Below are 16,160 nucleotides of genomic sequence, written 5' to 3'. Positions count from 1 at the left end.
GAATTATTTGACTGAAAGGAAATGAAAATAAAATCTTTATTTGGGCTGCAACGTGTATACAGATACAGTTTAATCAGTCATTTTGCGGAGGTACTTTTGTGTTAAGATGAAATATGGCAGAGTTGTTTGTAAATAATACTACAATGGCCCAAATTACAATACGAAAAAGCAACATTAAATATCTATAAAGAAAAATTCCTATCATGTTTTGTTTTCCCATGAATAAAGCAAAAATATTTACAATTCTTTCAGTTCAAACATTGCTACTTCTTTTTTTGATCAAGCGCTGCAAATACTGAGCGTGCAGACAATGACGATGTAATTCATGTCTGTATGTTATCACAGTATAAATGTGTCATTAATGACATGGCATTAAAGCTTGGCCCATCCAACACATTGGGCAAGTCACCTTGAGTTTCAAAATCCTATCAAATCCATTATGCAAGGAATTAAAAAACCAACAACTCTTAAGTCAAACACTAGGCATCTATACAAAAGTTGAGACTGTACAGGTAAACCTCTGCAATACAAATTCCTGGAAGAATACTTGTGGGTCCTGAGGAAAATAGACAATACAATCATTAAAAGTAAAATCCTAATTGGAGCTAAAAATAAAACAAGTGGTTTTGTTTTAGCAAAAGTATAAAAACAAATGTGTATGTACAAAAATATATACATCCTACCGAGACTTTCTTTGCAGACATTGTTTTTTTGCATTGCATAATATTACATTTTCCTCCTGATTCTTTTGCAAATACTTCACGATGACATAAGTCCATATTGATTTTTTTCGGTAAAAATGTTGTTAAAATATACCGACGCGCAAAAGATCCCCAATCAAGATGTTTAAAAGGAGCCATATCATGCGAAATCTTTTTTTTTTTTTTGACCATTTTACATGTTAAAATGCAAATTCCTCACCAAAAACACCTAAAGTGATCTCGGGGCATTTCTGCTCATTCCTCCTCTCTAAGCACCAATCCCAGCCGATCCAAGAAAACGACTGGGTCATCACATTGTGACATCACAAAGTGAGGAGCTACCCCCGTACCGCCCTTGCAGACCAAACACAGGGCGACTTTCTCAGGGCAGCTGACCCTGCAACTTGAGTAGCCAAGCGGCTGTTCCAATTTTGATGCATCAAATAAATTATTAAATGTTTACACGTACCATCTGCAGAATGCTCACGTCTTACTTATTGTTATTTGGTGCAATAAGTGATTTTCTAATGTCATTTTTTTAGATGTCCTACTTTGAGAGCAGTCATTGAACGCACCTCAACTCAGCCTACCAAAATGTGAGAAATGCGAAGACGGGTTTTGTTTTTTTCCTTCCAGGTTAGATGAATAGCCATCAAAATAATTCCTATTAATTAAAAAATCTGATCACCGGTATGCAAAAGGTAATATATAATAATATACAAACCCGCCTATAATTATCTGTGGAATGCTTATAATAGCATGATACCGCTTCTTTAAATTCATTTTTTTGAATGACAATGCAAATCATGATAGAAATGATTGGTGTGTGAGAGATTCTGTGGCAGTAATACCGGCTCAAAAAGTGTCCATCACCACTCCCCTCAGTAGACACGTGGGATGATCCGATAGCGGACCGTTCGGCAGTATTCGTCCCAGGCCGAGCCATACTTCCTCCTGCAATTGCTCATGTCCCGAGAGTCTCGGTGCACCAGCAGGATGATGAAGTAGATCATGTAGTACCATGGCAACAGGTGACGAAAGCCTACAAAATTCCACAAGTTATTTTGGGTGTGGTCTGTATGTTTGAACAGAAAAAAAACCTAATACATACATCTGAGAGAAATATCTTACCGCAGGGTATTGACCAGGCCAGAGCCATTATGAGGTCTCCTAAGTAGTTGGGGTGACGGACGACCCCCCACCAACCAGACACCAGCAGACTTTTTCCTGTCGCTGTGGGAATGGTCCTCAGGTCTGTTTTTTTTTTTTTTTAAATAGCACAAAGGGATAACAATGGAATAGTATGTAAACAATTTAACAGTTTGTGAGTCATAATTCATTCAATGTGACTGTATGGCTCCTTTTGGTGTGTGCGACCTGGACACCAGGGGGCAGTATAATACAGTGACACATGACAGTCACGGAAATAGTTTTCCAGAGAAAAGGTATGTCTGCCAATGTTGCACCTTTATTATTATTTATAGTAATCATAAAAATTATGCTAATTTCCCAAGACTAGCATGGCCCACTTAACATTCCGACAGCAACCTTCAACACTCACATGACAGTTTGGGGTCTGTTGGGTTTCTCCTGAAGGCATTTTTCTCAGAGTTGGATTTTCTGAAGATGTAGAAGCCAATAACTGAAAGAGAGAAATGCAATGGAGAAAGCTGAATTATCAGGCTGATTCCTGCAATACTAAACTTATGAAACTGACGAGTTGAGCTTTCGTCTCACATTTGAGCAAGATGATGGCAGCGACGGCTGGGAGGCTCAGCTCATTTGGGTGACTGACCAGATAATAGGCCTGCAGGGTATAAGTGAAAGGCACCCACACTAGATCTCCAAAGGCCAGCATGAAGCCAAAGCCGTCATGCATCAAATCCATGGTGGTCAAGATGGCCTCCTGAAATGTGTTTGACACATTACATTCAACTTATGTTATGATCAGCCATTTCAGTTTCGAGAAAGAATCAAAAATTGAAAATCTTTATTTTGTGTACCTCATTCCACAGACCATCCACTACATAGATCAGCTGGAAGGCATTCACCAAAATCATGGCATAGGATGGAGTAGCCAAACCTTGTTGTTGCATCTCTGTCAGCGCGAATGCAAAGTTGATCAAGCACTAAAAAGCAAATGCTCGGTCAGTAGGACATCCGCTAAATTAAATCTGCAAAAAATGGCAATTTAATTGTTGCAATGCTCCAAATGTAATAAAAGACTTCCATGTCCACTCACCCAGCCGATTAGTCCTGGACGCATCTCACAGAAGAATTTCAAATCAAAATTTTTAATGCGGGGATTGAGCTCATGTCCCTTGAAGAAGTCATATATCACATTGCCTGGAAATGAATGAAGAAAATGAATTAATAAGGCCGACAGACAGGACGTGTCCGCTTTTCTTCATCTTGGCCTTACCGGAGCTTCCACCAAGTGCATGCTGGTCTGGTGGAGCGTAACGGGAACGGATATACAAGTAGACACTCAGCAGGACGGAGATGAGGAAGGTCGCTACAGCAATTTGCAAGAAGTGGCTGTGGATGTAGGTGAGGTCGATTCCCTGATGGACGGCTGCTGCAACAACTGCCGCACTCATCGCAATGGCAAAGAAACCTGATGGGGGAACAGAAAAACACACACAAGTAAGTGTCCAATATTACATCAAGACCTCCCAGAAGCTTACCGTTGGTTCTGTACTTGAGCCTCTCACCAGATCTCAGTGGAATCCCTTCGCTTAGCTGCAAAGGGGAAAAAAAAAGGTCACTCATTTAACGCACATAAGGCAACAGAGCTTCACGTCATTTGGCTACAGAATTAATATACCCAAAATGGTGTTTACTAGAAAAGTTCATGACTTTAGTGATGTAAAAGCAATTTATTCATTTTCTGTGAGCTCAGTATGACTTTTATGAGAATGTGTTTTGAGCGGGAAATAATTTCGTTTAATGCACCTATTTTGTTTTTCTAATTTGTATTTGTAACGGCTGTTTACTAACCTTTCCCACAGGCAGGATATAAAGGAGGACCTGAAATAAGATCCACAGGACAACAAAGCCCAGAGCCTGAGCATCCCAAAAAGTCTCAAGAGGTGGTACAGGGGGTGGGAAGTTGACCAAGCTGGGATCCTCCAAGTTGACTTGGAGAATCACAAAAAGAACCCAGGACGGCAAGAAGAGCAACCAGAAGTATGCCCCTGCAAAATGAGAAAAGCAACGACAATTTTATTTTTTAAAAAACATCACCAATTGTGAATACCATACAATGATTTACAAATCATTTTCAATTTATATTGAATTGAACATACAAAAAAGAAGTGTATTGTTTAATATCTACACTCAATACAAAGTCTTGATGTTAAACACGTGGCTTGGCATGTTTTGCTGAAATAAGTAGAAGACCTTAAATAGACAATGTTTGGATCAGGATTTCAATATAGTATGTAGATAAAAAAATATGCATTTAGTGTCTTCAATGGTGTGTGTAAAAAAAGTTAGAAACCACAGTAACATTATACACAGTTTAATATGATGAGTTGGCGCTCTCTAGTGGTAATAAATTGTACTGCACGATGAAAATTAATCCTAAATTAAAATAGATTAAAAAAATAATAATTACTTGAAAACAATTAACTGTAACTAAACGAGATGAAAGGGGCTGTGTAACTTTTTGAAACTAGCAGATTGCAGATGAAAGGTCAAGGGATGGCCCTAAAAAGGAAAGATTTCTCAGTGCATCCAAGAACCTACCAATCTTGCCCCCAAAGTCAAGTTGGGTGGAAAGTCTGGAGACCGTCGCTGCAGGAGCTGTAGCCACTTTGGTATCTTCCAGTAACTGTTGTGGTTTAGTCTCGCTATCATTCTTCCTACGACGCAGATTGTAACGATTCTGGTTCTTCTCGGGTTCTGGCTCCGTCTTTGCTTCAGCCTTAGGAAGATAAAAAGCCAGGATTAATTTGACCAGTAATACTAAGCACTTGTACTGTACACAACAGAGTTGCTATTGCAGTGCAGCATTTTAAATTAATTTACAAAACATAATGTGCCATCCTCACCTGTGGACTCAACTTTTTTTCACATTACGACAACAGAAAGCAAATCAAGAGCACATGGCGGTATGCCTTGTGACCGGCTGAATGGATCTTGTGAGGGCAGCCTAACTCGACATGGCCCCCCCGAACGTGCATGCATCATGACATTCCATTAGCTCTGCCTTAACTCAAAGCCCATTCACATGCAGAAAAGGAGCGCTCCCTGGAACATCAGGGCTTGTGATGATAATTGATTGAATGTGACTTAAAAGGCCCCTTATAAATAAAATATATTATTATTACCCTCATTGGTAAGATTTTTTTTTACCATAAAGTACAGTAAAGACATTTCAGTGATTTTTTACTTCCATCTAAATATCAATTTAATTGCAGTAGTTTAGTAATCCAGTCATTTTGGGTGTACGTCTATCTGCAACGTGGAGAACAGCAACTAAATCTAAGGGAATACAACATGATGATCATTAAACTGTCAAAACCACTCCTTTTGCGATTACATTAAACTCACCTCATTGACTTTGTTTGCAGTGTTACTTTCCTCTTTGTGTTCATGCTTATTGTTGCTATTGCTCTCAGCAGCCATTCTGGGTTGCTGCTGTCAAACAATGGAGAGAGAGAGGATTAGAGGAACCAAAAAAAAAAAAAAAGACAAATGGAAGCGTGACAGTGGTGTGGTCAGAAATCTGAATCACAGAAAAATCTGAGAACAGCTTTAGGATAATTTTAAGCAATTTTTTTATGTATATATATGATTTATTTAACCTAGAAAGGAATAAAGCAGCTTGGCCTCTTACCAGAGGACGGAGTCGAATTGCAACCATTTCCTTCAACTTTGAATCCCGGCTTGACGGTGGCGTGCTCTCCGTTACTGCCGCCGTACGGGAGGAAGAGCGCCGTGTCGTCCTCGCCGGGGACCGGGAGCGGCTGCGACGGCGGCCAGGTGATCGGGAACGAGAGCGGGACCGTGGCTGGAGACGATGAGGATTCTGGAAACAATAATAATTATTTCAACATTGAAAAGAAATGCAGATTTATTTTATTTTTTTACTTGCACATGATATAGGGTCAAATAAATGGTGGAAAACCTTTGTAATTATTTTTGTTATCATAATAGTATTGGGACAGGGGCGTGTAAATGTTTTAAATCTAATAAAGTTCTGGTCTTACCCTGATGTCCTGCTCCCTCAGCTCAAGCTCAGTCCCATCCTTGTAGATGACTGTGTACAGATGACTTTCCAAGTCAAAAGCTAATACCTTAACTTCATAGTACAGGTTGCTACCAGGCCAGCGGCCCATCACCATGTCCCCGCTTTGGTACTTCGGACTCGGCATGGTCTTCTACAGCAAGAAGAAATTAGGAAGGGCAATGTTAAAAATAAGGACATAAGCAGTATTTCAAACAACTTTCAACCACTTTGGTATATACAGGACTGTCTCAGAAAATTAGAATATTGTGATAAAGTTCTTTATTTTCTGTCATGCAATTAAAAAACTAAAATTAAATTAATAAAAGACTTGCATTATTTCAGTTGATTTGTAATGAATCCAGAATGTATGACTTTTCTTTTTTTATTTTTATATTGCATTACAGAAAATAAAAAAAAACTTTATCACAATATTCTAATTTTCTGAGACAGTCCTGTATAGGTCAGCATCATTAGTGACCAGAGAGGCTCAGTGTATTGAAAACCAACGCTAATGCAGAAGTGCTGACATGTCTGTCCCTGCTACATTTAACCAGAGCCGTGCGTCACTGGTGTAAGGACCATCCAGCCATTTCTAGTAAACAACACTTTGACTCTCACTGTCCTTTATACCAGTGTGAAGAAAACATACTTCAACTTGGAACAGAAAATGACAATATAAAGTCATATTATTGCTTCTATTTCAATGGGAATGCTTTTACGCTCAAACAATGTGCTTGACATTTAATATTTACTAGTAAACAGCCTTTAATAAAATGAAACCAAATAATTAACGCAAATAAATAACAGCAGTACTTTTTAACACTTTGACCAACAAAAATAAAGCTGATTTAATACAAATACTCACTGGCGGGTTGGCTGAGCAGGATTACTAGACTCAGGCAGGGGAAAACAAACTTTGAATTCAGAGAATGACAGGACACACCCTAAGTTAGTTCCTGGGATCGTACTACTGGCTCGTGTCCTGGTCCATATGGGATGCCACTGGTGAATTTGGAATGCAGTTTCCCATCAGATGGCTCAGAGGCCAGGGTGGGGTTGGGTAGTGTGGGATGAGGCTTTAAACAGTCACATCCCCTCGGCTGAAAACACAAAACTCGACCTGGTAGCCCCTTTGAAATGCAGCATGTGGATCAGATTGGAGCTATACTTTTGCGGGCCACATAAAATGATGTGGCGGGCTGTATCTGGCCCACGGGCCTTGTGTTTGACACCTGTGCATTAGAGGGCTATTTTGACTGTGAAACCATTCAAATATTTCATCATCTTATCACATTTTAAATGTACAACAGATGTATTATATTTGTGAACTCTGAAGTCAACGATAATAGTTTGTTGATCTATTGTTAAAGTTACTATGGCGTTTGTTGACAAAAAAATATGCGGTTATTATTTATGGCATATGTCACTTGGAAATCGAGATTTTTTAGCAATAATTATGATAGTGGACACACACACGCGCACAGTGAGAGAACCCACCCATTCTTGCCGTGGAAAAAAAAGAAAGAAAGAAAACGTTGCCCTCAAAAGACTTTACAACCGTGGGGCAGAAACAAAACAAATCGGTCGCAACGCGCGGTAGCTTTCCAAATGAAAGCGTTTTATCGTGAATCGTGTTATAAAGTTGGAACAACGCAATGATGATGATGATGACGAACAGAACGGAACGATGAGATATATCAAATAGATGATATGATATGTCTCGGAGGGCAATATTAAGTTAAGCTAGGTTTCATAAAACACCCCAGCGAAACTAAATCGAGAAACTAGTCGGAGTAACAAAACCTCAGAGATAACCTCAGCTCGTAGCTAGCTGTAGCTAAAGCCAATCTAAAGTCCCAGGGAGGAGAAAGAGGAAGCGATTTCATTTTAAGCATCATAAATGTAAGTGAAGGATAGTTGCACTTACCACTTGTAGCGATAAATCCAAATAAGGCAAAAACTAGTTAAAAACTCCCCCTCTAACAAAGTTACGACTTAATAAATCAATCTGAATATTAAGAAATTACAAGTCCTCTAACGTCTGACGTAAGCTTGTATCTCCCTCCCTCTTGACAACAACCACTGGTGACCGGCAAGGCGCGAAGGCGTCTGATTGGCTAGCTTCCCTTCATTTCAAACAGCTCTGCGTTATCTCATTGGTTGTCACGAAATTTTTAACTGCGTTGGGACGCGCGGGCACACGTAAAAAAAAAAAAAAAAAAAAAAAAAAAAAAAGCACTGCACTGAAGGAAGACTGTACCGTTATTTTTATGGCGTGTGTAAACTGTAAAATAAACTTGTCATATTTTTTGTTTTATATTATGTCTATAATTGCCAACAGCTGAACAATGTACGCTGCCACATGTACATTTTGTTTTGCATGCATGAATGCTTTTAGTTTTTCTCTTTTGTTTTTAGTTACCCAATCCAATAACAGATGATGGTGTTTTCCAGTTTTAAAGTTTAGCCTAACATCGCTGCAAGTAAAAAAGAAAACTCAAACGAGCTGCAAATGCAGAGCCAGACCTTGGGTGTGTCATGCCTTCAACAACCAATAAACTGCAGGAAGCTTCCTTTCATACTTGCACTGACTTTCATTACTGCCAAAGGCATGCATTACAGATGGCAATAAAATGAACTTTAACCTTTTAATCCGACAATTCTAACACTCATGAATGATTAACAAGTTGTGTTCGAGTATTTTTTAAATGAATCATTTTGTCAATCATTTTTATTGTGTTGCTAGAATCCTCCACCAGTTATAATAACACTCAACATCATCTTGATTTTATGACATAATTAAAACAAATATGTCTGAGTAGTGTCAAGGACATTAAAAAAAGCCTGTAGAAACTTCACACTGTGCAATTTCATTTTGGGTGTTGTATGCTCTTCCTCTTCCTGTTCTTCGCTGAGGTTGAATGTAGGACGCTGTGGCTCAGATGTACTCGCACCGGGGAAGCAATTCAAAATGAAATTCTTCAAGTGCTGTAAGACTACAAATGTAGAAGAGCTAGTGTTGGCCAATCATTTGGTTGCAAAATAGCAGGAAAAAAAAAGAAAAAGAAAAGGGGAAACAAACTACACGCAGAACCACAGATTAAAATGAATGGTAATAATTATGTATAATAATGACAAATGCACAAAAAATGACTTTCATGTCTTGTATTGCAATTTTATTTAACTTGCTCAAACAAAACAAAATGTTAGCATGTAAGAAAAGACTAATTAACATGAACACAATATAGTACACAATGTGGATGTTAAAAGAAAAAGTCTGGAAACACAACTTTTGAAACATGCTGTGGCTTCAAGCTTTCAAAAGTTCTTTCAAACTCTACAATTTCTTTCCCTCACATTATAACTAAACAAGTGTTTGCATGATCAAACTGACAAGACCGTATGGACAGAGGCATTCCTAATCCCAATTCCAAATTAGGCAAAAAAAAAGCAATTTTTTTAACACATTTGACTGGCAACAAAATATTAAGATCTCCCCTTAATCCTCATAGGCCGACATTTGATTGTACTTCATAGCGGTAAGAAATAAAAATAAAAAGCCTCAACTTAGTGGAAACAACTAAGCAGATCTTGTTGCAAAGATGTTTCCTCGTGAGGAACAGTACCAAGGTCATTAAACTTTCTCCTCAATGGAAAATATACACTATAGAAATACACAACATATGTATTTAATGGACAAATATTATTACTAGTCAGCTATTAAATGCAACTTCGGAACAAGGCACAAACCACATGGATTCAACAGAGAGATTTAATCATTTAACTAGTCCAAAAAATTTATTTTTACGATGCATTTAAGATATGATTCTGTTGTTAAAATTCTCCTGACGAGGATGATTGAAAAATAAGCAAGGTGACTTAATTGATTGATTGTTGAGTCCTTTGGTGAAATATAGCCACACTGCAGTTGTGTTTGAGTGTGTCTTGCTTTGTACTAAAGTGCATTAGAATCTTGGTTGTTATGTTTATAATGAAACTGAGGATGATGTATTCAAATAGAATTCACACCTGTATGTTTTGGAAGGATAAAAAGATCATTTCTGTGATGCTGATTGATTCTAAATGTTCCACTACAAACCCTCGAACAAATTGTTGCATGTTTCCATATCCAAATGAAGACCGAATTATTCCAAGACTAAACTAAAATAATAACAAATGTTAAAAACCAAATTAAAATGATAATATTACAGTTGGTTTATTACTCATATTTCTGATGTTATCAGACATTTTTGAGGAAATATTTTCTCAAGTAAAATTGGCTATAAACTGTATTATTTTGGATGTAAAAAAAAAAAAAAAGAGTATATAAATATCCATTAACACCACATTGTCCAGCCTTTCGTCACCTACAGCTAGCTAAAAGATACCAATTCAACAAATAAAAACTTACTTTATCTTTCCCCATTGTGTGACAAATTTATATTTTAGCTGTACGTAATGTATATTGCATCGCCTAATAATTTCTTGGGAAGTTTTGCAACCGTGTTGTGCAATTTCTACTCTAAATTATTTTTCACAGACTTGTAAGAATTCAATTGAATGCTTGTTGACTAAAATTAGTATAAACATTTTCATAAGCTATTTTGGACCATGGCTTTGGATCCCACATTAATTCCTCAAATATAAGCTTGGAGTGAAAATAAAAATGAAGTTTTTTTTTTTTTTTACTTTAAGGCAAATAAAATAATGCAAGCATAGGTGAAAAGACTGAATGGCACATTGACATCTTTGAAGACACCCCACACAAGATTATGCACTCTAATTTTGTGGAAAAAATTAAAAATAACAGATCATTATGACACAAAGGATACAATATGACAGGATGTTACAGAGAGATCCATGAAATCATGCTTTTCAGTTAGCAAACAAACCACACAGTAATTTCCTTTCCAAAGCGAGCCATACAGAAACATAATTGAAGGGGCTTTACAATAGATGCTACACTTATTGCTTGTAATTAACTTGTGGGAGTGAATGAATTTTCTTGGCAGATTTGTTTTTTTTTATTACCCTTTACACTTTATAAAGGAAAAAAAATATAAAACAAAACAAAGAGGAGGGACACAAAGTCCATCTACAGTATCCATGCTTGACTAGCATGAAGGGTGTTAGCAAAATAGCACTTTTTGCGAGCTTGAAAGCTATCATGGCTGCTATCTGACATGCAGCTTCCCTCACTAAGCAACAGAAAGAAAAGATGTAACCTGACTATGATGATCATGAAGCTACTTGATATGGCCTTTGATCAATAGGCTCGAAACAGATACATGGTTTTCTAAATCATTTCTTCTCTCTTTTGTACATATTTAGGTTCAAATAGCCATTTGAGGAAGACGAGCTTGACGGCGTCCAGCAGTGGCGGATCGCCCCATTCGCATTCATTCGCACTTGTTCGTTTACTCGCACGCACGCTACTGCTATGGCATTATGGGGTGAGAGGGAGATTTTCCATCCCTACTTTTTTCCTGTGTCGTCGTAAAACATGCCTTTTGATAGAAAAATCACCAGAATGATTTCTGATTCACTTCCGCACCAAATGAACTTTACAGTATCTTTGAAAAGTTCATTTTTTTTTTCCCCGTACATTTCCTCATTTAAGGATGAAAATCGACGCTTTTTTTTTTTTTTTTTGCATAAAGACATGCGCTTTTCTTTCAGACTTCTGAGTCCTCCAGGGTGCGATGCCCTCAGCGGGAGGGTTGAGGAAAGTGTGAGGAGAAGGAGGAGTTCCATCTATGAAAGTTAAACATCACTCACGATGATGCTGCTCTGCCTCAGGAACTCTCTCAGGTATTCATGGTTGCTTTCTTCATTGTCATTGCCGCTACTAGGTGGATATCTTGTTCTGGGCGGTCGTACTGTCTACTGTAGTCTTAGAGTGACCCGAGTTGGGTTTATGTAGAATTGGATTTGTAGAAGTGGGAATATGGATCACCTATGCTGTACTGGACCTGCCCAGTTCCTCCCTGATTGCTGGAGACACGAAGAACAATATAAAAATGAGTGCTTTGCCTTAAAAAAAAAAAGTTCTCCTGCCCTCCTGATATAAAATAAATTTATATTGCTATTAAAGTTCAGTGTAAAAGATAAAAACAAAGTAAAAGCACAATTTACCATCAATGAGTTCTTCTTTTAGCTTCGACAGCTCTTTCCTCATCTCATCCATAATGTCCTACAGGGACAAAACAGAAGCCATTTGCATTTCCATAAACTCCAAGTGTGATCAATGTCAAACACTAATGGGATATTCCTGAATTATCATGAACTTTCAGTTCGCTAACCTGTTTCAATCTGTCATAGTCAACAGTTTCTGTTGGCACTCCGTTGGCACTTAAGGATGCGGTAGGTGTTGGAGTAGATTTAGGTCTGAAAGAGAAGTATGGCAGAGTTAAACTAAACAGAGAGCTCAACTAGATAGAAACAAGGAGGTGAAAAATCAGCACAGTATTTGTATGGAAATCAAATTAGCAGTGTGTACTTAGTATAATAAATGTCACATTAAATTAGGCCATTAAATTAGTGCATCTAATGTGACACTATTTCAACAGACCTTGGCAGGGAAGACAAACAAATTGTTGCCTCGTCTAAACATTTCCATCAAAATAGTGTCCCAAAATAATTCACAGAATATCCATCTGCGATACCATAATAATAAATAACTAATAAAAAAACAATAAAAAATGAATAATCAATAATTAATAAGGGGCCATTGTACGCTGGGCGATGCTTCCGAATTTGACCAGAACTCCATTGCAAAAAAAAAAAGTTTTGTATTCCTTTTCAATCCATAAAAAGATGGTGTGCTACAAAAAGTGGATGTGGGAAAAACAACACAAAAAAATGGGGGTTCTAGATATTAGGCGCTCACGCATTTTTTACTGCACCGTCACTATTTCATTCACAGGTACATAAGAAAATATATACGATTAAGTATTATTGTAAAACACAATAGTATGTGTATTTCTATCGATTGGAGGGCAAGCTTTGTCTTGATTCCAAAAATGGATTTTTCACCCTTGTGAAAGCTTCCATGCATTTTGATTGGCCGGAATTGACAATGTTCCCACAGCATCATCACTTATAAATATAAAATCTTTTTCAAATCAAAATGAAAAAAAAAAAAGTTCCAATGTTGAAGTTGATACTTACAAACACAAATTGTACATGCACACAGGCGTGCACTAATACATAATAAGGGGCCTTTATCTCTGAATGCCTGCTGGGCCGTACAATGATAATTACTGTGCAGTCTACATTCCACTGGGCGTTCCTCTATTATTAGAGGGAAGGGTGTGCAGAAGTATGTGACGCACATATGGATTTCCCTGTTTTCATTTGAGAGGGGAGCAAGCAGAGCAGCATGCAAAGAGAATCTATATCACACTAGCAGTGGATTAGAAACAATGCACACAATGTCATTTTTCAAACAACAGAGCTGCACTGTAGTTTGGTCATGTAACCACAAATAAATCCAAATTAATTCCAAATGCTTGTATGAAAGGATTAACTGTTTTCCATTAATACCAATTCCATGACAAAACAGGGGAAGGACTTTTAAGAAAAAAAAAAAAAAGGTTCTCAAACGCTCACAGGTCCTCAGTCTACCTGTTGGCGGAGTCTGCTGCCATGGGATTTCTCCACGGAGAATCTCGTCTGTGTGAGCAGCAGAGACACTGGCTTAACAAAGAACACCTTCGTATCTACCTGTGTGTCCGCAACCATGTCTGGGGCAGCATTATGTAGTAAAAATAAAAAATCCTGTCCTTTTTGCTTTTGCATACTGCAAGAGGGGGTGTCAAAAAAAGATCATTTGCCTCATTGTGTCATCTCATGACATGAGCGCATTAAGCCAACATAAGCTTTAGTGATGTTAGCAAGCACCGGGAAACCCCAACATGCCATTGGACTAAAAGGAACTTATTTATCCAGGTTCTGAAGCATTTTTTTTATACCATATCTACTTAAACAGAAAAAGATATTATTTGCTTGAGTATAAATGAATTATTAGAATCAAGTGAATGCTGGGAGGGATACAGTACCTTCCAATAACTGGTGACTTGCTACCATTCATAGTATTGTTTGTTCTTTCCCATGGCTTTCTGGGCATGTCTGTATGAAAAAAACAGAACCAATTAACATATTATTTGAGAGAGAGAGAGAGCCTGTTGGACTCTCACCTGGCGTGCTACATGCGGACACTTTAGGGGTCGTTGTTATTTCGTTCTCCTCCTGATGAACAGAGAAGAGAGTCAGATGATCCACACAAAGTCATAACATACAATTGGAAAAAGATGATTGGACTTACCGATTTCTGGTCGGGTTCGGGTGAAGACCCCTTCTCAGCAATTCTTCTTCTATAAAAGACAAGATGGTTTCTTTCATTTGTTATTTCCAATACAATGCCACAAACACACAATAGACCCAAAGCATAAAACAAATTGGGAATTATAAAAACAATTCTTGTAGTACCTTCTAGCCAATAAGGCGCTCATCTCCTCCATGAGCCCACCTCCTCCAGGTAGAGGGCCATTGCCTCTGGACTCCGATTTGGCCCCCGCAGTTCCCAACAAGGCTGCTGCCAGAGCTGCCCCTGCATCATCACTCTAGAAACAAAATACATACAAAAACAGCCTTGAGTTTGACACCTATGGCCTACACAATATATGAATAAATACATACTACCGTATTTTCCGCACTATAAGGCGCACCTAAAAACCTCCAATTTTCTCAAAAGCCGACAGTGCGCCTTATAATCAGGTGTGCCTTATATATGGACCGATATTGAGCCACTACAGCAGGTGTGTCCAAAGTCTGGCCCGCGGGCCAAATGTATATATCTTATATATGGACAAAGTTTTAAAATGGGCCATTCATTGAAGGTGCGCCTTATAATCCGGTGCGCCTTAGAGTGCGGAAAATACGGTAATTGTTGTGAACTAATGCTCACCCTTGACACTTTGCGAAGTTTAGCTCCTGCGATGGCGGCAGCCAGGCCTGAGACAGGGCGCTCATCCGCAGGAGAGAAGAGACCAGGGGGAAGAGGAGGAGCCGGGGGCGGTGTTAAGCCCCCGGGAGGAGGAGGAGGAGGTCCGGGCGGGGAAGAAGGGGTCACAGCCGGGGTCAATGTAGGAGGCAGAGGAGGAGGCGGCGGTGGGGGTGGGTGTCCGGACGGTGTGGTTGGGGTAGCGGCCGGGGTGGCGGCCACAGATGTCACAGTAGAGCCGGGTGGCAAGGGTGGAGGTGGGGGAGGGGTTGGTGTGGTCAACCCCACAGGCTGCACAATGTCTGTTCGTGGGTAAGATGGGGGAGGAGAAACAAAGAGGAGAGCTTAAGGAACAAACTGTTGACCTTTAGTTTACATTGAACGATACGTTTTAAGCACTGTTTATATGCTTAAGCATGTCAAAACAATACACAAAGTGCAAAAAAAAATTACTTAATCATTTAGGGGTGTCATGCAAGACAGAATTTCATACTTTATTCTACATGTCATGTTAGTGTGTCAATTCTAAATGTTAGTTGCCCTATGTCGTAATGCAGGCAGTATTGTTCGATATTTAGAGTAAGATCAATATTTCATCACTCCAACACATAAAATGTCCAATCTCATCTCATCTTTCGTCAAATAAACAAAAGCCAGACAAACTTTTAATTTTTTTTGTAAAATGTTATATAATTACATGAGATAATTATCAAACTACCATCAGTTTTATTGCAAAGAATTGTTTGTAATAGCACATTTAACTCGTTTACTAAGAGTTTATATAAGTCGTAGGAGGACACACTGTACAGGGCAGTATATTGACCGAACAGATGTCGAGAACAAAAAAAACCAAAAAAAAAAAAAAAAAAAAAAGGGGGGGGGGTAGAAGTGATTTGTATTTTGCAACGATGACAGTTATGATGCTCAAAGACCAGACACGTTGCACTTTCTGTGAACTTTCAACAAGCTGGATCTTTACTTTTAAGCAGACACAGACACACAAGGAGCTCTTGACAAGACTGACAACGAAGAAAGACAGCGGCTCTACATAGAGGTCCGGTATGGAAAAAGTCACTTCGGAACAAGATACTAGTCACATACGATCATTTTCCAGAAAGAATGGTGAAACTATGGGATCAGGATGAATTATTATTTTTAGTGTGTGAGTCAAAGGCAGTGAAAGACAGAAAAGCGGTAGAAAGTGGACTCGCCGCCTTAC

General features: G+C 38.6%; 2 protein-coding genes across 15 annotated transcripts in view; both read right to left on the bottom strand.

Moving 5' to 3' along the window:
• Positions 1–22: 22 nt before the first annotated feature.
• Positions 23–8,023, bottom strand: lbr (lamin B receptor). Of its 5 annotated transcripts, none has more exons than XM_061270096.1 (15): positions 7,865–8,023; positions 6,803–7,037; positions 5,918–6,088; positions 5,545–5,736; positions 5,259–5,345; positions 4,452–4,629; positions 3,702–3,898; positions 3,389–3,443; positions 3,124–3,318; positions 2,944–3,047; positions 2,705–2,830; positions 2,439–2,607; positions 2,263–2,343; positions 1,833–1,955; positions 23–1,743 (listed from the first exon to the last, which is right to left on the bottom strand). In XM_061270096.1, the coding sequence occupies exons 3-15, from the start codon at positions 6,080–6,082 to the stop codon at positions 1,583–1,585; spliced, it is 1,833 nt and encodes a 610-aa protein (XP_061126080.1). In that variant the 5' UTR covers positions 6,083–6,088; positions 6,803–7,037; positions 7,865–8,023; the 3' UTR covers positions 23–1,582. The 5 variants fall into 5 exon arrangements, with proteins under 5 accessions (XP_061126080.1, XP_061126081.1, XP_061126079.1 ...); XM_061270097.1 differs by having other exon boundaries at positions 6,881–7,037; XM_061270095.1 differs by lacking the exon at positions 6,803–7,037 and having other exon boundaries at positions 23–556; positions 1,553–1,743.
• A 1,064-nt stretch (positions 8,024–9,087) lies between these two features.
• Positions 9,088–16,160, bottom strand: part of enah (ENAH actin regulator) — a 46,863-nt gene continuing 39,790 nt past the window's right edge. For 8 of the 10 annotated variants that reach the window (XM_061269818.1, XM_061269819.1, XM_061269817.1 and 5 more), the window contains 9 exons: positions 14,906–15,243; positions 14,428–14,561; positions 14,264–14,312; positions 14,136–14,187; positions 13,998–14,067; positions 13,564–13,611; positions 12,240–12,324; positions 12,073–12,130; positions 9,088–11,931 (listed from right to left, as the gene is read on the bottom strand). In XM_061269818.1, the coding sequence (XP_061125802.1) occupies positions 11,894–11,931; positions 12,073–12,130; positions 12,240–12,324; positions 13,564–13,611; positions 13,998–14,067; positions 14,136–14,187; positions 14,264–14,312; positions 14,428–14,561; positions 14,906–15,243 (872 nt within the window). In that variant the 3' untranslated portion in view covers positions 9,088–11,893. The remainder of the gene's footprint in view (positions 11,932–12,072; positions 12,131–12,239; positions 12,325–13,563; positions 13,612–13,997; positions 14,068–14,135; positions 14,188–14,263; positions 14,313–14,427; positions 14,562–14,905; positions 15,244–16,160) is intronic. The other 2 variants (XM_061269813.1, XM_061269822.1) reach the window with 1 other exon arrangement.

This window comes from Syngnathus typhle, linkage group LG22, assembly GCF_033458585.1.
Source record: "Syngnathus typhle isolate RoL2023-S1 ecotype Sweden linkage group LG22, RoL_Styp_1.0, whole genome shotgun sequence".
Taxonomy (NCBI): Eukaryota; Metazoa; Chordata; class Actinopteri; order Syngnathiformes; family Syngnathidae; genus Syngnathus; species Syngnathus typhle.
This window is presented reverse-complemented; position numbering and strand designations above follow the sequence as displayed.